The sequence below is a fragment of the Hylobates moloch genome, unplaced genomic scaffold (assembly GCF_009828535.3).
Source record: "Hylobates moloch isolate HMO894 unplaced genomic scaffold, HMol_V3 SCAFFOLD_5, whole genome shotgun sequence".
NCBI lineage: Eukaryota > Metazoa > Chordata > Mammalia > Primates > Hylobatidae > Hylobates > Hylobates moloch.
The window spans coordinates 58696249-58717224 of NW_026652280.1; the positions used below are offsets into that span (position 1 = coordinate 58696249).

The 20976-nt window shown below is 37.3% G+C and overlaps 1 protein-coding gene across 3 annotated transcripts in view; it reads left to right on the plus strand.

Annotated features, from left to right (window-relative positions):
* The window catches only part of ROCK1 (Rho associated coiled-coil containing protein kinase 1), a 194010-nt gene that overhangs the window by 112711 nt on the left and 60323 nt on the right, over positions 1-20976 (plus strand). For all 3 annotated transcript variants that reach the window (XR_004248116.2, XM_032152675.2, XM_032152676.2), the window contains exons 14-18: positions 2979-3114; positions 4432-4523; positions 4626-4872; positions 18663-18769; positions 20271-20421. Coding sequence is in view for 2 of the 3 variants with exons in the window: in XM_032152675.2 (XP_032008566.1) it covers positions 2979-3114; positions 4432-4523; positions 4626-4872; positions 18663-18769; positions 20271-20421 (733 nt within the window). In the remaining variant the exon portion in view is untranslated. The remainder of the gene's footprint in view (positions 1-2978; positions 3115-4431; positions 4524-4625; positions 4873-18662; positions 18770-20270; positions 20422-20976) is intronic.

A 20976-nucleotide genomic window follows, 5' to 3' on the forward strand; every position in this document is an offset into this window, starting at 1 on the left:
GGGTTCACGCCATTCTCCTGCCTCAGCCTCTCCGAGTAGCTGGGACTACAGGCGCCCGCCACCACGCCCGGCTAATTTTTTTGTATTTTTAGTAGAGACGGGGTTTCACCGTGGTCTCGATCTCCTGACCTCGTGATCCACCCGCCTCGGCCTCCCAAAGTGCTGGGATTACAAGCGTGAGCCACCGCGCCCAGCCTATGATCAACAAAATTAACAAACCTCTAGCAAGACTGATAAAGGAAAAAGAGAGGACACAAATTACCAGTATGAGGAATGAAATAGGGCATATACTATAGACCATATAGGTATCAACAGAATCATAAGGAAATACTATTAACAGTTCTAAACACAATTAAGACATTTAGATGAAAGGGACTAACTTCTCAAAAAACAAACTATCACAACTCATACAGTGTGAAATAGGTAATTTCAGTAGCCCTATATAAGTGTTAAGGAAAGAATCCATACTTTTTAAACTTTTTAGATATATGGATGAAAATAAGCATATGAAAAGAGGTTCACATAATTTGTCATTTGGGAAGTGCAAATTAAAACTACCATGAAATATTACTCCATAACCATGAAAAAAAGTAAGTTTTTAAATTATGTCAATAGCAAACTGGCAAGGATATGGAAAAACTAGATCACTTGGACATTGGAGATGGGGATATAAAATGGTACAGACATTCTGGTAAACCAGTTGGCTGTATTCCTGAAAAACTAAACATGTGCCTACTACGTGACCTAGCAATTGTATTCTTGGGCATTTATTCCGGAAAAATGAAAATGTATATTCTCACAAAAACCTGTACACCAATGTTTATAACAGCTCTATTTGTAATAGCCAAAAACTGAAAACAATCAAAATGTCCTACAGTAGGTGAATGGTTGAACAAATTTTGATACATTTGTACCATGGAATACTCAGCCACAAGAAGGAATAAACTATAGATACATAGAATACAGGGATGGATTTTAAGGGCTTTATGTTGAGTTAAAAAAAAAACAAACCTGTCTTGGCCAGGCGCGGTGGCTCACGCCTGTAATCCCAGCACTTTGGGAGGCTGAGGCGGGCGGATCATGAGGTCAGGAAATCGAGACCATCCTGGCCAACATGGTGAAACCCCATCTCTACTAAATATACAAAAAAAAAAAAAAAAAAAGCCTGTCTCAAAAAGTCATATATTGCATGGTTCCATTTATATAACATTCTCAAAAAGACAAAATTATAGAAATGGAGAACCATTAGTTGCCAGGAGTACAGGTGGTGGGAGAACGGGGATGGGTGTGGCTGTAACTAGTGACTGGAAAGAAATTGTTGTGATGACCAGTTCTGTATATTCATTGTGGTGGTGCTTACATGAACCTACATATGTGATAAAATGAGAGAATCATACACTCCTTATACCAGTGAGAATTTTCTGATTTTGTTATTGTACTGTTGTTATATATAATGTAACTACTGGGGGAAGCTGAGTGGAAGGGCACTTGGGACCTCTCTGTACTATCTTTGCAACTTTCTTCGAATGTATAACTATCTAAAAATTAACCAAAAGTTAGAATGATAAACTCGTAGAATCAGAAAGACCTTGAATGATTTATGTCCAATTTTTGCTTAAAGATGAGAAAGCCCAGAAGCACTATAAAACAGGTTTCCTAATGTGGAGTCTTAAAAAGTAAAGCATGAAAAACAAGATTTACTGATAGTGGTAACTCAGAAAGCTACATTTTTAAGTTGTGAAAATTTGGGTATTTTAGGCTGGGCATGGTGGCTCATGCCTATAATCCCAGTACTTTGGGAGGCTGAGGCAGGCGGATCACCTGAGGTCAAGAGTTCAAGACCAGCCTGGCCAACATGGCAAAACCCGTCTCTACCAAAAATAGAAAAATTAGCTGGACGCAGTGGTGCGTCCCTGTAGTCCCAGCTACTTAGGAGGCTGAGGCATGAGAATCGCTTGAACCCTGGAGGCAGAGGTTGCAGTGAGCCGAGATTGTGCCACTGCACTCCAGCCTGGGCAACAGAGTGAGAATCTGTCTCAAAAAAAAAAAGAAAAGAAAAAAAATTTGGTATTTTAATACTCCTGTCTCCAGTAGTTTCTTTTTCTAAAATAAGAATTTCCTGCCAGGCGCAGTGGCTCACGCCTGTGATCCCAGCACTTTGGGAGGCCAAGGCAGGTGGATCACGAGGTCAGGAGATTGAGACCATCCTGGCTAACATGGTGAAACCCCGTATCTACTAAAAAGTGCAAAAAATTAGCCAGGTGTGGTGGTAGGCACCTGTAGTCCCAGCTACTCGGGAGGCTGAGGCAGGAGAATGGCGTGAACCTGGGAGGTGGAGCTTGCAGTGAGCCAAGATAGTGCCACTGCACTGCAGCCTGGGTGACAGAGCCAGACTCCGTCTCAAAAAAAAAAAAAAAAAATGTCCTTGATTGCTTTTTAATACACATTGGTGGGTAGATACCTAGAACATCTTAGAAAGATAAGCAAGTTGTTGTTGACAGAGATAGAATTAAGGGAGACATCGAGGAAATGGTGAACTCACTGCACATTCTGTACCATCTGGTAATGTTTGAGCTTCTCATCACTTAATTATCAGATGATCCTTTCATGTTTCATACCTTAAATTTGAGATTGTTAACAAACCAAAATATTGGTAATACAATGTGATTGTCTTAAACTTAGAGAGTGACTTTCAGTCTGAAAAGATTCACAGGGTTGTATTTTAAATTCTTGGAGCCAGAAGTCTCTGAAAATTTTACCTATCAAGTTCAAATAAGCAGATTCTCACTGTCTTCTTAAAAGGCAAGCTACTTAGAAAGTTATATTAGGAGATACTATTTGCTTTTGAAACGGAACATTCATCTTAATTGCTTGTCTTTTTTTTTTTTCTTGTTTTTTGTTTTTAAGAACAAAATACTCCCTTGAATGAATGACGAGAGTATTAATCACAGTGGTAACTTTTATCATTATAATTCCAGGGAAATCAAAGAAGAAATCTAGAATCTACAGTGTCTCAGATTGAGAAGGAGAAAATGTTGCTACAGCATAGAATTAATGAGTACCAAAGAAAAGCTGAACAGGAAAATGAGAAGAGAAGAAATGTAGAAAATGAAGGTAAATTGTCACTGCTTTTGAAAAATGATAGAATTTCTAACACTGTCATGAGGTTGTCTTTAGTTTAGTGTCCATGATACATACATGAAGCTACAATCCTAAGACACTTTATAAGCTAAATAACCCAGATCTCAAGTTAAATTTATAACATATTAAATTAAATATTAATTAGATTAAATTAAATATTAATTAAATTACATATTAAAGTAAATAGTAAGTAGCATTTAACTAGAGTAGTGATTGTCATCATGGTGTGCATACTGGAATCTCCTGGGAAGCTTTAAAGAGTACTGATGCCTAAATCCCAGCGATTCTAATTTAATTGGTCTAGATATGTGGCCTGAGTATCATTATTTTTTACAAGCCCCCTAGGTACTTCTAACAAGCAGCTGCGTCTAAGAACTTCTAAACCAGAATTTCTTGTGTTTTAATGCCTGTGTTACAAATATATTTAAAATACCTTTCTACATCCATTGATGGAGTGATTTCACTTCCATAAGTTATTTCATGTACATACTTATACTGCAAACTGATATATACACAAGGCTATTCATTGTAGCATTGTTTAAAATGACCAAAAAAAATGCAGTCAATGCTGTATATGAAACATAATGTAATACATATATGAAACATAATGTAATACATATATGAAACATAAAGGTATTCAATGCTGTAATAAATTTTAGTACATCTATATGGTAGAATACTATGTGGCTTATAAAAAATAATAAATAATCTCCTTAAATACAGTTATAAAACAGTCTCTAAGATAGATCTTTAAGTGACAAAAACAAAGTACATATTGCTTGTGTTTAAAACAAGAGTACTTGTCTATATATGCTTAAATTAAATATATATTAGGGAGGAGAGCCAGTTAAGGGAGACTCAGAAGGGGCAAAAATGACTAAATGGAGAAAGGAAGACTTATTCTATATTATCTACCATTTGGTACCTTTTAAATTTTGTATTTTTATTAAGATATTGAATTATCAAGCAATTGAACTATTGAAAAATAAATAATATTAAAACTAGCTTTATAATTACACTAACAGAGTGATCTTATAAAGGGAATAAAGGAGTTTGAGATTTACAACAGTGAGAAGAAATCTGTTTTTGCACTCTGTATTATAAAATAATGTTCTACTTTTTAATGAATTTAAAATGCAAGTACTTCCAAATTGGAATTTGGCTTTGGGAGTGGACCTAATGTAGCTGACTATTATGGCCTAAGACTAAATGTCTTTTTTTAAAAAAGGATTTATATGTTTCCCCTATGAAAATGTTGTAATTTCTATATATTATTCTTTCATTTTCTAGTTTCTACATTAAAGGATCAGTTGGAAGACTTAAAGAAAGTCAGTCAGAATTCACAGCTTGCTAATGAGAAGCTGTCCCAGTTACAAAAGCAGGTAAGTGTTTCAAATGAGGTTCCTTTTTTAAAAAAATTGTAGATAATTAAATTATATCGTACTTTGGTCAGAAACCTATTTTTTTGCTTTCTTTTTAAATAGCTAGAAGAAGCCAATGACTTACTTAGGACAGAATCGGACACAGCTGTAAGATTGAGGAAGAGTCACACAGAGATGAGCAAGTCAATTAGTCAGTTAGAGTCCCTGAACAGAGAGTTGCAAGAGAGAAATCGAATTTTAGAGAATTCTAAGTCACAAACAGACAAAGATTATTACCAGCTGCAAGCTATGTTAGAAGCTGAACGAAGAGACAGAGGTCATGATTCTGAGATGATCGGAGACCTTCAAGGTAATATTTTTTCTTGTTGTGATAAAATAATGCATAACATGAAATTTATTATAACATTTTAACCATTTTTATATATACAGTTCAGTGGGATTAAATGCAGTTCACAATGTATGCAACCATCATCATATAAGTGGAATCATACAGTGTTTGTCCTTTTGCGTCTGGCTTTTTTCACTTAGCACAATGTCTTCAAGGTTTATCCATGTTGTGTGTGTCAGATTTCCCTTCCTTTTTAGGGCTCAGTAATATTCCATGGTATGTGTATACCACATTTTGTTCATCCACTCATCTATCAATGGAAGGAATATTTTATAATTTTTATTTTTAATTGTTAAAAATATGTAACATAAAATTTACCATCTTGACCATTTTTAAGTCTAAGTTAATATGTTTGTGATCATATTACCCTCATAAAGAAAATGACTTTGGTGAAACCAGAAATGGTTGCATACTTTTTTATTGTTTACGTTTTTTTGAGATAGGAACTTGCTCTGTTGCCCAGGCTAGAGTGCAGCGGCATGATCACAGCTCACTGCAGCCTTGAACTCCTGAGGTCAAGCAATTCTCCCACCTCATCCTCCTGAGTAGCTGGGACTACAGGTGCATGCCACCATGCCCAGCTAATTTTTGCATTTTTTGTAGAGATGGGGTTTCACCATTTTGCCCAGGCTGGTCTCAAACTCCTGAGCTCAAGCGATCCGCCCACCTCGACCTTCCAAAGTGCTGGCATTACGGGTGTGAGACACCACACCAGGCCAGCATTCTTTCTCTTTTAGGATAATGCCCACATTTGTATCACATTATAATTTCTTCACCCTCACAGGTACTCCTGTGGGGTAGGTAATGTGGATATTTTTCAGTTTTACAGATAAATTAACCAAAAACTTCATTTAAAAACTTGCCTAATTCATAAAGGTTTTACTCAAAGAGAGACTAATCCAGGCAAAGAGGATTATCACTATTAAAACCTAGGAATTCCTCATGCATTGTTGGTAGTAACAGAAACTCAATTGCAGAAATAGAATCCCATTACACATTAAAAGTTAGATACTTGGGAATGTTTGAACTGGAGATATTGACAGTCTTTGTGAATCTAAGAGGCAGAAGACTGAGTATAACTAACAGTGAAAAAGTGAACAGTTTTTAAATAGTAATAAAATTCAGTTTGTTTTCAGAAAGATTCCTGGCTTTACCTACTCACATATTTTTCTATTTTCTATTCCTGTTAGCAGCAGCATCCATACTACCTAATCAAAACAAATATGCATGGAAGTTGCCAGATCTCTCAGGAAAAAATTGGAGGGAGGAGTTCATTTTAACCTTAGTTAGAGATGGGAACATAGTTTCAGGTCCCTTGGGGCTTGATGATTAGCTGTAATTCAGTGGAGAGAGGTCAGGGTCAGTTTTTGTGACTAAGGAAACAGAAAATACAATCTCCTGTTGGTTCTTAGCTGAGGAGTGTTGTGCAATCATATTTCTCAGGGACCAGGCTTAAAATAGATCTGAGAATAACTAAGAAAGTAACCACTTTATATGTAATAGGAAAGTCACAGACTTCCTTAAATTGTTTTCCTAGGCCTTTTTATACAGCTTATTAGCTGTTTGAAAGTCTCTTCATCTCCCTTCTTTATCTGTAAACCAAGGAGATAAGAATAGGTTACCTCTATAAATCCTTCCAATTCTAAAATTCTTATAAGTTTGTGATCTGTGTTTGACTGAGCTTTAAGCTCCTTGCTTCAGAGGCAGAGATCATCCATGTACTGTCAACAGTGGTTTTTAACTGAATCTATTTTTTAGATATCAGTAAAAGTTAAGGAAAATTTATAGCATGATTTATTGTTAGTTTATTCTTTTTCAGTGTTTCATTAGTTTGGAACTTAAATGTGAATAAAAGCTCACATACACTAAAATAATTCACACAACTTGTGTGAGTTTCACCATACATATAAAAATGCATTGTGGCTTTTTAAAAAAATCACAATGCTTATATTACTCTTTTCTGGTCTTTAAGAACTTTCAGGTCTCTCAAGTATAAATTTAGTTTGGGATGGTGGGCTTCTGGCAGAGTCTTGATCGTTATTCATTAATGGAATGTGCTCCATATATGATCTCTGTTGCATAGTCTTTTTAATTTTTACTTTTTATAACCCTTTAAAGTATAAAAACCATTCTTAGCTTGACGTCTGTACAGAAACAGGCTGCAGCCCTGACGTTTGCCAGTACCTGGACTAGTGCAACAATAAGGCTGCAATTGATTACAGGGAAAGTTTCCAAAAGTTCAGGCTATAGAGGCTTAATGAAAGTGAACAAAATGTTATGGAGGATTGAAATTTTAACTGAATTGATAAGCTTTCATCTAGTAAGTTTATCTCTGATTCTTCAGATTGAAAGGCAAAAATCAGTTTTTTTAAATTAACCATTTTTAAAAGTCTTTTTTTGTTTTTTAATTGTTTGCTTGGAACCAGAAGTGCTTCAGATTTTGGATTTTGGGTGGTTTGTGAGAATATTTGCATTATGTATACCTACCAGTTGAGTATCCCAAATCTGAAATCCTTGAATATCATGTCAGTGCTCAAAAAGTTTCAGAATTTGGAGCATTTTGGAATTTTGGATTTTCCAATTAAGGATGCCTAACCTGTACTATAGTGACCTCTTGTGTACTCATCATTAAGCTTCAAAAATCTTCATTTGGTAGCCAGTCGTGTTTCATTTTATACCTCCACCTTCCCTTCCCAATCCTCTGACACGAATTATTTTGAAGCACATATCAGGCACCACATTGTCCTTTTGTAAATACATCCTAATTTGTAAATATTTCATTATCTTAAAGATAGGGACTCTTTTTAAAAAGACAAACATAACTACAATGCCATTATCAAAGGTAGAAAATAGGTGACAGTTATTTAATATTATAAAATATCTAATTAGTGTTTACGTTCCTCTAGTAGTCTCATAATTTGTTATTACTGCATTCATTTTGCTTGAATTCGGATCCAAAGTTTGGACATTGCGTTTCATTAATACGTCCCTTAAGTTTATTTTAATCTGTATCTTCCTCCTCCCTTTTGTGTTCTTTGTAATCTCTTTTTGCTGTTGTTTTTGGTTAAAGAAACCATGTTTTTTTTGTCCTGTGAGTGGCTCCTGTTCAGAATTTTACTGATTTCATCTGCTGGTATCATTTAGCATGTTGCTCTGTCCACGGTAGTACTTTAAACTAGACGTTAGATCTAGAGATGTGATCTGCTTCAGGTAGGACTTTGTCAAGAATACTTGTAAGTAGTATTTAGGTACCAGCAGACACATAAACATAAAATCTGGGCTGGGTGCAGTGGCTCACACCTGTAAAACCAACACTTTGGGAGGCTGAGTTGGGTGGATATCTTGAGCCCAGGAGTTTGAGACCAGCCTGAACAACATGATGAAAACCCATCTCTACAAAAAATACAAAAATTAGCCAGGTATGGTGGCACGCACCTGTAGTCCTAGCTACTTAGGAGGCTCAGGTGGAGGACTGCTTGAGCCCAGGAGATGGAGGCTGCAGTGAGCTGAAATTGTGCCACTGTACTTCAGTCTGGGCAACAGAGCAAGACCCTGTCTCAAAAACAACAACAAACAAACGAAAAAACATAAAGTCTGGCTGTATCTTTTTGTGGTGTTAGTAGCCATTGATGATCATTGTCTAGGTCCTTTGTTTCTTTAGGAATTTGCAGTGGTGATCATCTATTTTTATCCTTCCTCCTTCATTTGTTAATTGGAATACTACTCTAGAGATAAATGTTTCCTCATCAATTATATAGTAGTTACTTTGAGGTACAGCTTATAAAAGAAAGTCAGGTTAAATACTTAATTCTTTGTCAGTTTTTGGAACAGTGAGTTATTTCCCAGGCATCCTCCAAAGATGATTAGTGAATCTTTAAAATATATTTATGAACTCATGAATTTTAATGTATTTAATATATGTTAGCCCTTTGCATTATTCTTAATGTTGCTCACTTGAAGTTTAATAGGAATTCTTTAAGTTTAGACACTACCTAGTAGTTTTGGATAGCATCCTTGCTTTTTGATATGCATAGATTTTCCAGGATTATTTTTTGTTCCAGACCTGGAATCACCCGTTTGCCTAGGAACTCCAGTTCCTTTTGTAGCATATGATATTCAGGGTCTATAACCTGAATTCTATGGGTACTCACTACTGTTGGGTTGGTCAATGTTTGTAGGTCATTTTAATGGACAGAGGTAGGAAACAATTTTTTTTGTAATTAATAATTTCTTATTTATTGTGATCAGGAACTATTAAAAGATTTCTACTTTTAATGATTTTTTTTCTGGCTTAGTTTATAAATGATTTTTGCATTTCACTGTTACATGGGCATTTGGAAATTGTCAGTTTTTGTAAGAAACATTTTTTTGGGTGAAAAATTGATCAGTTTTCTAATGTAATCCATCAGTTTTCTAAGATTGCATTTATTCTTTGTCTCTTTGTTCTGTCAAATTTTAAAATGTGTTTTAAAAGTTTTCACTATCGTTGTGGGTTTTTTCTCATAGCCTCCCATGTATTTCTTTTTTTTTTTTTTTTTTTTTTTTTTTTAGACGGATCCTCACTCTGTCACCCAGGCCAGAGTGCAGTGGCATGATCTTGGCTCATTGCAACCTCTACCTCCCAGGTTCAAGTGATTCTCCTGCCTCAGTCTCCCAAGTAGCTGGAACTACAGGCACACGCCACCATGCCCAGCTAATTTTTGTATTTTTAGTAGAGATGGGGTTTCACCATGTTGGCCAGGATGTCTTGATCTCTTGACCTCGTGATCTTCCTGCCTCAGCCTCCCAAAGTGCTGGAATTACAGGCGTGAGCCACCACACCTGGCAGCCTCCCTTGTATCTAACAGCTTTTGCTGTCTGTATTTTTTAATTAAGGTGAAATTCTTGTAACAAAAAGTTAACCATTTAAAAATATACAGTTCAACAGCATTTACTACATTCAAAATGTTCACAAATACCTCCTCTATGTGGTTCCAAAACATTTCATTTTGAAACTACAAAATAGGATCCATTAAGCTGCCCCTCCCTACTTCCCCCTCCACTATCTCCTGGCAACCACCAATTTCCTTTCTGTCTCGAATTTACCTGTTCTGGATATTTCGTATAAATGGCATCATAGAATAAGTGACCTTTTGTGTCAGGCTTCTTTCACTTAGCATAATGTTTTACAGGTTCATCCATATCATAGCATGTGTCAGTAGTTCATTCATTTGTGGCTGAGTAATATACTGTTATATGTATTTACCACATTTTGCTTAGCCATTCATCTGTTGATGATATACATATAACAGAATATTACTGTGGATTGATTCCACCTTTTGGCTATTATAAATAGCACTGCTTCAACATTTGTGTACAAGTATTTGTTGGAGCACCTGTTTTTAATTCTTTAGGGGTGTGTATTTAGGAGTGGAATTTCTGAGTCTTCTCATAATTCTATGTGTAACTTTGGAGGAATTTCCAAACTGTTTTCCGCAATGGCTGCACCATTTTACATTCCTGTCAGCAATGAGCAATGTACAGGATTCCAGTTTCTCCATATCCCTGCCAACACTTGGTATTTTCCTTTTTTCAGTTAGTTACTCTAGTGGGTATGTGGTAGTTGTCCCATTGCTGTTTGTTTTGATTTTCATTGTCCCTAATGACTAATGATGTTGAGCATGTGATATCCAGTTGTCCCAGCAACATTTGTTGAAGAGACTATTCTTTCCTGTGTAAATGGTCTTGGCATCTTTGTTGAAAATCGATTGGCAGCCAGGTGCAGTAGCTCACACCTGTAATCCCAGCACTTTGGGAGGCTGCGTTGGGCAGATCGCTTAAGCTCAGGAGTTTGAGTCCAGCCTGGGCAACGTGGCAAAACCATGTCTCTACTAAAAATACAAAAATTAGCCGGGCATGATGGCAGGCGCCTGTAGTCCCAGCTACTCCGGGGACTGAGGCCGGAGGATCACTTGAGCCTGGGATGCAGTGGTTGCAGTGAGCCAAGATTGCACCACTGCATTCCAGCATGGGCGAACACAGTGAGACCCTATCTCCAAAAAAAAAAGAAAATCAACTGACTATAGATATCATGCATCTATGATATTCTGGATTCTCAACCCTATTCCATTGGTCTGTGTGTTTGTCCTTATGCCAGCATGTACCACACTGTTTTATTTTGTTCACTGTAGCTTTGTAGCAAGTTTTGAAATCAGGAAGTTTGAGCCCTCCAAGTTTGTTGTTGTTCTTCAGTATGTTTTACGTATTCAGGGTTCTTTGCAATTCTATGTGAATTTGAGGATTGGCTTTTCCATTTCTGCAAAAAAGACCTTTAGAATTTTGATAGCAATTTCTTTGAATCTGTGGATTACTTTGTGTAGTATTGCCATCTTAAGAATATTAAATCTTCCAGCCAGGCACGGTGGCTCACGCCTGTAATCTCAGCATTTTGGGAAGCCAAGGTGGGCAGATCACTTGAGCACAGGAGTTTGAGACCCCCCTGAGCAACATGGCGAAGCCTGTCTCTACGAAAAATAAAAAATCAGCCAGGTGTGGTGGTGCACGCCTGTTGTCCCAGTGCTCCAGCCTGGCTGACAGAGTCAGACCTTGTCTCAAAAAAAACCAAAACTAATATTAAGTCTTCCAATCCATGAATAAGGATATATTTTCATTTATTTAGATCTTTTAAAATGTGTTTCAGCAGTGTTTTTGCTCGTTTGTGTGTTTGTTTTTAGTTTTCTATATACAAATTTCTTCCTGGGTATTTTATTCTTTTTGATGCTCTTGTAAAGGGAATTTTCTCAATTTTCTTTTTGGGTTGTTCATTGAGTATGACGCTAGCTGTGGGTATTTCATGAATACCTTGCTTTACGTAGTTTTAATGCAGTGTTTTTTGGTGTGTAAGATTTTGACTCCTGTATCTTCTGGGTGGATTAAAATTTGTATTATAAATGGTATTAAATGTATCTGACTCTGAGGCTTTTTATTAATGTGCATTTTCTTCTTATATCTTGCCCATTAATTTATTTTTAATTTTTGTATGTTCTTGGTGGGACTCAATGCCTTCTTGTAGATTATGCCTTTTTGTAAATTTTGTATTTTATTTTGGCATTTTAACATATTTAAATTAGTTTTTTGCTAAAACAATGACATTTCAGCACATGGTATTTGTCATGATGAATGAACTTTTTAATGTATTGTGGAATTTGGTTTGCTAGCATCTTGTTGAGGGTTTTTTGCATGTGTGTTCATCGTGAATATTGGCCTATAGCTTTTTTGTTTGTTTGTCTTTTAAAATGTGTCTTAATCTGGTTTTGGTATCAAGGTAATACTGGCCTTTGTAGAATGAGTTTGGAAACATTCTCTCCTCCTCTATTCTTTGAAATAGTTTGAGTAGGATTGTTATTTGCTCATCTTTAAATGTTTGGTAAGGGCCAGATGCGGTGGCTCACGATTGTAATCCCAGCACTTTGAGAGGCCAAGGCAGGCGGATCACTTGAGGTCTGGAGTTCCAGACCAGCCTGGCCTGGCCAACATGGAGAAACCCCATCTGTACTAAAAATACAAAATTAGCCAGGCATGGTGGTACATGTCTGTAATCCCAGCTTCTCGGGAGGCTGAGGCAGGAGAATCTCTTGAACCCGGGAGGTGGAGGTGGCAGTGAGCTGAGATTGCATCACTGCACTCCAGCCTGGGTGACAGAGCAAAATTCTGTCTCAAAAAAAAAGTTTGGTAAAATTTAGCAGTGAAGTCATTCAGTCCTGGGCTTTTATTTGCTGGAAGACTTTTTATTACAGCTTAGATCTCATTACTTGTTATTTGTCTGTTTAGGTTTTGGATTTCTTCATGGTTCAATCTTGGTAGGTTGCATGTATCTGATCTTTATTATTTATTTTCTTCTACTAATTTTGGGTTTGATTTGCTCTGGCTTTTCTAGTTCTTTAAGATGTAACATTAAGTTGTTTATTGAAACTTTTTCTACCTTTTTGATGTAGATGCTCAGAGCTATAAGCTTTACTGCTTTCACTGTATCCCATAGGCTTTTGTATGTTTTGTTTTCATTATCATTTGTTTCAGGAAATATTTTAATTTTCTTCTTAATTTCTTCATCAATCCACTGGTCATTCAGGAGCATATTCTTTAATTTCCAGGTATTTGTATCGTTTCAAAAATTCCACTTTTTGGCCAGGCATGATGGCTCATGCCTGTCATCCCAGCACTTTGGGAGGTCGAGGCGGGTGGATCACTTGAGGTCAGAAGTTCGAGACCAGCCTGGCCAACATGGTGAAACCCCATCTCTACTAAAAATACAAAAATTAGCCAGGAGTGGTTACAGGCACCTGTAGTCCCAGCTACTTGGGAGGCTGAGGCAGGAGAATCACTTGAACCCAGGAGTCGGAGGTTGCAGTGAGCCAAGATCACACCATTTGTACTCTAGCCTGGGGTACAAGAGCGAAACTTCGTCTCAAAAAAAAAAAAAAATCCACTTGTTATTGATTTCTAGTTTTGTTTCATTGTGGTCAGAGAAGATAGATACATGATATAATTTTACTTTTTTTGGATTTTTCAAGACTTGCTTTGTGGCGTAACATATGGTCTGTCCTTGAGAATGATCCTCATGCTAAGCAGAATGTATATTCTGTGGCTGTTGGATGAAATGTTCTGTAAATATTTATGAGGTCCCATTTGGTCTATAGTGCAGATTAAATCTGATGTTTTCTTTGTTGATTTTCTGTCTAGATGATCTGTCCAGTGCTGAAAGTGAGGAGTTGAAGTCTCCAGGATTGGGGTCTATCCCTGTCTTTAGCTCTAACAATATCTGCTTATGTAACTGGTTGCTTCAGTGTTGGGTGCATCTTTATTTACAATTGTTATATTCTCTTGCTGAATTGACCCCTTTATCATTACATTATGACCTTTTCTGTGCCTTTTTATAGTTTTTGTCTTGAAATCTATTTTGTCTGATACAAGTATAACTGCTACTGCTCTTTTTTTGTTTTTGTTTTAATTGGCATGGAATATCTGTTTCCATCCCCTTATTTTCTCTGTGTATGTCTATGTGTACCTTTATACATGAAGTGTGTTTCTTGTCAGCAGATCATTGGGTTCTGTTTTTTTGTTTGTTTGTTTGTTTGTTTTTTGGTCCATTCAGCCACTCCATGTCTTTCGATTGGGCAGTTTAGTTCATCTGCATTCATTGTTATTGTTAATAAGTAGGGACGTATTCCTGCCATTTTGTTATTTTTTTGTGATTGTTTTGTGGTCTTCTCTTCCTTCTTTCCTTCCTTTCTGTTTCCTCTTAATGAACATGATTTTCTCTGGTGATAGGTTTTAATTTCTTGCTGCTTATTTTTTGGGTATCTGTCTGTTGTATGTCTTTTGATTTGAGGTTACCATGAGGCTTGCAAATAATATCCTCTAACCCGGTATTTTAAACTGATGATGACTTAACAGTGATTGCATTAACAAACTAACAAACAAGCAAAGAGAAAACTAATACAAACTCTACCCTTTAACTTAGTCCCCTGCATCTTAAACTTTTCGTTGCTTTTATTTATAATCTTACTGCATCTTGGAAAGTATTGTAGTTGTTATTTTTGATCAGTTCTTTTAGTCTCTCTACCCAAGATATGAATAATTTATACACTTCAATTACAGTGTTACAATAGTGTTTTTCAGTGTACTTATCATTACCCTGTGGCCACCACCCCTGGAACTGTGCTGAGTCAGACCTCTGAACCCTTAGAACCTTCTTGTGCTTGAATATTGATATCCTTTTCCAGGTTTGGGAAGTTCCGTATTACCCTTTGAGTAAACTTTCTACCCCTGTCTCTCTTTCTGCCGCTCTTTAAGGCTAATAACTCTTACTCTCTTTTGAGGCTATTTTCTAGATCTTATATGCATGTTCCATTCTTTTTAATTCTTTTTTGTCTCCTATGACTGTATTTTCAAATAGTCTGTCTTCAAGCTCACTAATACTTTCTTTTGCTTGAACATTTCTGCTGGTAAGAGACCCTGATGCATTCTTCAGTATGTCGGTTGCATCTTTCAACTCCAGAATTTCTGCTTGATTCTTTGTACTTATTTCAATCTTTTTGTTAAATTTATCTGATGGGATTCTGAATTCCTTCTTTGTTTTATCTTGAATTTCTTTGATTTTCCTCAAAACAGCTATTTTAAATTCTCTGTCTGAAAGGTCTTATATCTCTGTCTCTCCAGGATTGGTCCCTGGGGCCTTATTTAGTTTCTTTGGTGAGATTATGTTTTCCTGAATGGTCGTGATGTTTGTGGATCTTTGTCGATGTCTGGGCATTGAAGAGTTAGGTATTTATTGTAGTCATTGCAGTCTGGGCTTGTTTGTACCTGTCCTTTTTGGGAAGGCTTTCCAGGTATTCGAAGGGACTTGGGTGTTGTGATTTAAGTTTTTGGTCACTGTAGCCATATCTGTATTAGGAGGCACCCCAAGCCCAGTAAAACTGTGGCTCTTACAGACTCTTAGAGGAACCATGTTGGTGGTTTTGGGTAAGATGTGGAAGAATTATCTGTATTATAATGCAGAGACTCTTGTTCTCTTCTTCCCTTTCTCCCAAACAAATGGAGTCTCTGCACTGAGCTGCCAGGGAGAGGTTGGGGAGGGGTTACACAATCACTCTTGTAGCCACCACCACTGGAACTGTGCTGGGTCAGACCTGAAGCCAGCACAGCACTGGGTCTCACCCAAGGCCTGTGGTAACTACTGCTTGGCTACTACCTATGTTCACTCAAGGTCCTAGGGCTCTATAATCAGCAGTTGGTGAAGCCAGCCAGGCTTGTATCCCTCCCTTCAGGGTGGTGTGCTCCACCTTGTCCCAGGTGGATCCATAGATGCCATCTGGGAGCCAGGGCCTACAGTTGGAAACCTTAGGAATCTACCAGATGCTCTATTCCACTGCAGCTTAGTTGGTGTCTAAGCCACAAGTCAAAGCCGTTCCCATTCTTCCCTCCCTATTCCACAAGCAGAAGCGTCCCTGTGGCCACCACCGCTCTAGGCCTGCAGCAAATGCTCCCTGGCGACTGCCGATGTTCATTCAGGGCCTCAGGGCTCTTCAGTCAGCTTGTGGTGAATGCTGCCAGGCTTGGGACTCTCCCTTCAGGGCAGTGGGCTCCCCTGTGACCCAGAGCAGGTCCAGAAATGCCATCCAAGAACCAGGACCTGGAATTGGGGACCCCAAGAGCCTGCTTGGTGCTGTACCCCACCGTGGCCAAGCTGATACATATCACTAAGCTGATTGTTGGTTCTTATGAAGGTGCTTTTCTGTGCGAATGGTTGTTCAAATTGGTGTTTCTGCAGGGAGGACAATCGGTGGAGGCTTCTATTTGGCCACCTTGCTCTGCCCCCCCCCCCCCCGTTTTATTTTTAATTGACACATAATAATTGTACATACTTATGGGATGTTTTGGTACATGTATACAATGTGTAATGATCAAATTAGGGTAATTAGTATGTCCATCTCCTCAAACATTTGTCATTTCTCTATGGTGAGAACATTCAAAATCATCTCTTCTAGCTATTTTGAAATATGCAGTATGTTATTGTTAACTATAGTCAGCCTACTGCATTGTGGGAACATTTTCACTCTTCAGTGCTGCTTTTGGATAAGCAAACGTCTTAATTTGATGTAGTCCAGTGTATCTAGTTTTTTCTTTATTGTTAGTGTGGTTTTTAGTGTGGCCTATTGAAAAAGTCTTTGACTAGATTATGAAGATATTATCTTCTATTAGCTTTTAGAAATTTTATTGTTTTAATCAACTTAGATTATGATACCTAGTGTTTGGGCCCTTATTCCTCCCACTGTGTTTTTATATTTTCTGTATATAAAGCTTCTTTGCTTTCATGTTTTGCACAGGTAAGTTCTAGTTTATTTCTGACATTTCTTTTCAGACAGAGTAAATGAGGAAAATAAACTATACTTAATTTGTCTCTTTCATGTGGTTGCTAGGAATCTTGCGTGGATTCAACCCATATAGTTTTATTATCTTGTCTCCATAGGAGTTGGTTTGTAGTAAGCTGCTTCTACATGAAAAATTCAAAGATAAATCTGAATTACTATCTTTGTACAGATTTTTTTAAATGATTTTTAAAATGGATTTTCTCCTAGAACTCCTGGGCTCAAGCGATCCTCCCACCTCAGTCTCCCAAGTAGCTAGGACTACAGACTTGTGTCACCACACCCAGCTGATTTTTGTATTTGAGACAGGGTTTCACCATGTTGCCTAAGCTGATCTCAAACTCCTGAGCTCAGGCAATCTGCCTGCCTCAGCCTCCCAAAATGCTGAGATTACAGGCGTGAACCACTACACCTGGCCTATTTTAAAGATAATTATATCTTTATTTTTTAAATTATAATTTCTAAATAGCACTTCAACATTTAAACATCTTAGCACATTTGCTTTATCTCTGTCCACACACACACACACACACACACACACACACACACAATTTTTGGTCAGTGATTTGAAAGAAAGAGGCAGGTGTTTCTTTCTCCTACATGAACATACTCCAACATGAAAATATCTTGAGTGCATAAATAAAATTATTTACTTCATTGTTCTCTTGATCTAGAACTAATCTAGCAGATATGCATTATCAGGTGCCAAAGATTTAATATTTATTTGTTTATTAAAGAACTACTTTAGAAACCCCGAAATATGGGAGGTGACTAGAGTACATTTGAGAGTGGGACAAGTACAGTAAGTCAAACTGTACCCATCTGGTACTTCATCTGTTTTCCTTGTCAAATCCTAGGCCACTTTGAATCACAAAATATGAAAATATAATTTTTATTTTAAGCTAGGCAATAATAAGTATATTAAGTCAGATACTACATGTATTAAATTTGTGTGTTTATTAAATATTTATGCCTTAAATACCTGTAAGGTTAAAGCATGTTTTAATGAGTAGACAATTACTAAATATATGAGTTACTACCATTGCAAGGCATGAACATCAGGTAAGTTAAAACTAAGCTTTGTTAGAGTACTTGAATTCCTTAAAAACTTAGTTTTCTATGAAAATAGTTTGGCTCCTTTAAGTTTAAAAGTAATTTTATTAAACACTTTGCAGTGTCTGGCACATATGGACCACTTAATACTTGCCTTAATTAACTAAAGGCTCTCACCTTTAATGTGGTTAGAAAGAGCACTCAGTGCCAGGTGCGGTGGCTTACGCCTGTAATCCCAGCACTTTGGGAGGCCAAGGCGGGCGGATCACGAGGTCAGGGGATCGAGACCATCCTGGCTAACAAGGTGAAACCCCGTCTCTACTAAATATACAAAAATTAGCCAGGCGTGGTGGCAGGCGCCTGTAGTCCCAGCTACTTGGGAGGCTGAGGCAGGAGAATGGTGTGAACCCGGGAGGCAGAGCTTGCAGTGAGCCGAGATTGTGCCGCTGCACTCCAGCCTGGGCAACAGAGCTAGACTCCGTCTCAAAAAAAAAAAAAAAAAAAAAAATCAGAAAGAGCACTCAGTAAGGACTTGGATCTGATTTCTAGCTCAAGCTGAGGCTTCATCTCTTTGGCTACTTGTAAATAAGGAATATGCACTAGATATATCCAATTAGCATTAATATTTTTATTCTATATCTTGTGTTTATTGTGAAAACACTTAATAAATTTTATCAGATCAGGAAACTTAATACATTAAAAAAAACACATTTTTTAAAAACTAAATTGTCACACTGAACAAAAAGACTTCTTTCAGTGACTACAGACTTGAACTTTTTTCTCACTTGATAGCTCGAATTACATCTTTACAAGAGGAGGTGAAGCATCTCAAACATAATCTTGAAAAAGTGGAAGGAGAAAGAAAAGAGGCTCAAGACATGCTTAATCACTCAGAAAAGGTAAATGATTTAACATATACCAATTATTATAAAATAGTAATTACTGATTATCATAGACTACTAGATGGTTTTATAAAATAGCATTTATTCTTAATGTTTATATAGTTACATTTCTAAAAGTTTTTATGTTTGATTGGTTGTATGTGGGGATGTATGTATGTCTTATTTAGGGTTTTGTTATTTGTTATTTTTGTTTTTACCCTAGAGAGCATTAGATGTTTCATGTTAACAGATCATCACAGATTCCTTTGGTTTGGAAATACCTTTTTATAAAGTATGTTTCCCTATTTTCTTTGTACATGAGTAAGATGAATGTGCTGTGAGGGCTTATGAAGAAGGAAAACAACAGATCAGTATGTGGTAGATGATGAGTACCTGTGCTGTTTTGTTACAGTTAGCAAAATAGAAAAGAGCATAAAGTGATTGGCCTTTGCATTTAGAATTTTCTTAACAGTAAAAATTTCATTGGTTATTCTCTGTTATATACCTAGCTAAGAGTTAAATAGATGATATAGAGATACAGCTGTCACTTTTTCAAAGCCTCTGAAATGTTGGAGGTTCAGTAGAACCTCAGGTAAATTATCAGAAAAGCTACTACTTATCTTGTCCTTTGGACATGTTTTGTCACAATTAGAATAGTTTTTGATGGCCAAGCTGGTGTAAATGTGGACATAGGATAAAAGAAGCTTGAAGAGTAGAAAAGGGTACCCAAACAGAAATGGAATATATTTTGACTCATTTTTCCTTTCTATGTCAATGACTGGCCACAGGATACTTTGTGGGTTTTTTGTTTGTTTGTTTGTTTGTTTTGGTGAAAGCAAAGTAAATGTGGATATAGATGCAAATGTAGATAAAGATCATTTAACATATTTTTTTAAAGTGGTAGCAGGCCAGGCAAGGTGGCTCCTGCTTGTAGATCCAACACTTTGGGAGGCTGACACAGGAGGATTGCTTGAGCCCAGGAGTTTGAGAATAGCCTGAGCAGTGGAGCAAGACCCCATCTCTACAAAAAAATGCTTAAAAATTAGCCAGGTGTGGTGGCACATGCCTGTAATACCAGCCACTCCAGAGGCTAAGGCTGGAGGATAGCTTGAGCCCAGGAGTTCAAGGCTGCAGTGAGCTGAGAAGGTGCCACTGCACTCCAGCCTGGGTGACAGAGTGAGACCTCATCTCTTAAAAAAAAAAAAGAGAAAGAAAAAATAAGATGGTATCAGAAATTTTTAAATAAACTGAAAATTTGTCTTATTCATTTCTGATCTTAGCAATGAACTGTCCTGAACATAACCACCAGCACAGCGTTGTTCTGCCCTCCACCATGGTTAATGATTCAAATGGGAAGGGAGGGGGTAAAGAAAAGGTTATCTTTTGCTTTTCATTATATGTGTTTATTGTGATTTTTAAAATAAGGCATCATATCTCTTCCAGAATATTAAATGTAAGATTTACTAACATGCATGCCTTCTGCACAGTTTATTACATGACTCCTACTCCCATTTTACAGGAAAAGAATAATTTAGAGATAGATTTAAACTACAAACTTAAATCATTACAACAACGGTTAGAACAAGAGGTAAATGAACACAAAGTAACCAAAGCTCGTTTAACTGACAAACATCAATCTATTGAAGAGGCAAAGTCTGTGGCAATGTGTGGTAAGTGTCAGTTTTAATGTTTTTACAAAATTGGCTTTAAATAGTGACTACAAAAAATTTGATTTTGGTCAAATAGAATTATAATATAATTATAGGCCTGGACAGTGGTCATGTAACCATCATTTGGAGGTGAAGCCAGTGGGTCAGCCTGGCCAATGTGGTGAAACCCCGTCTCTACTAAAAATAAAAAAATTAGCCAGGTGTGGTGTCGCACGCCTGTAATCCCAGCTACTGGGGAGGCTGAGGCAGGAGAATCGCTTGAACCCAGGAGACAGAGGTTGCAGTGAGCCGAGATGGCGTCACTGTTCTCCAGCCTGGGCAACAGAGTGAGACTGTGTCTCAAAGAAAGAAATTATAAATTATAATCAAGAAAAGGATGCCTTCCTTTCGATACTTTCCTTTTTTTTTTTTTTGAGACGAAGTTTTGCTCTTCCATGCTGTAGTGCAATGTTGCGATCTCGGCTCAATGCAATCTCCGCCTCCAGGTTCAAGCAATTCTCCTGCCTCAGCCTCCCGAGTAGCTGGGATTACAGGCACCCGACACCATGCCTGGCT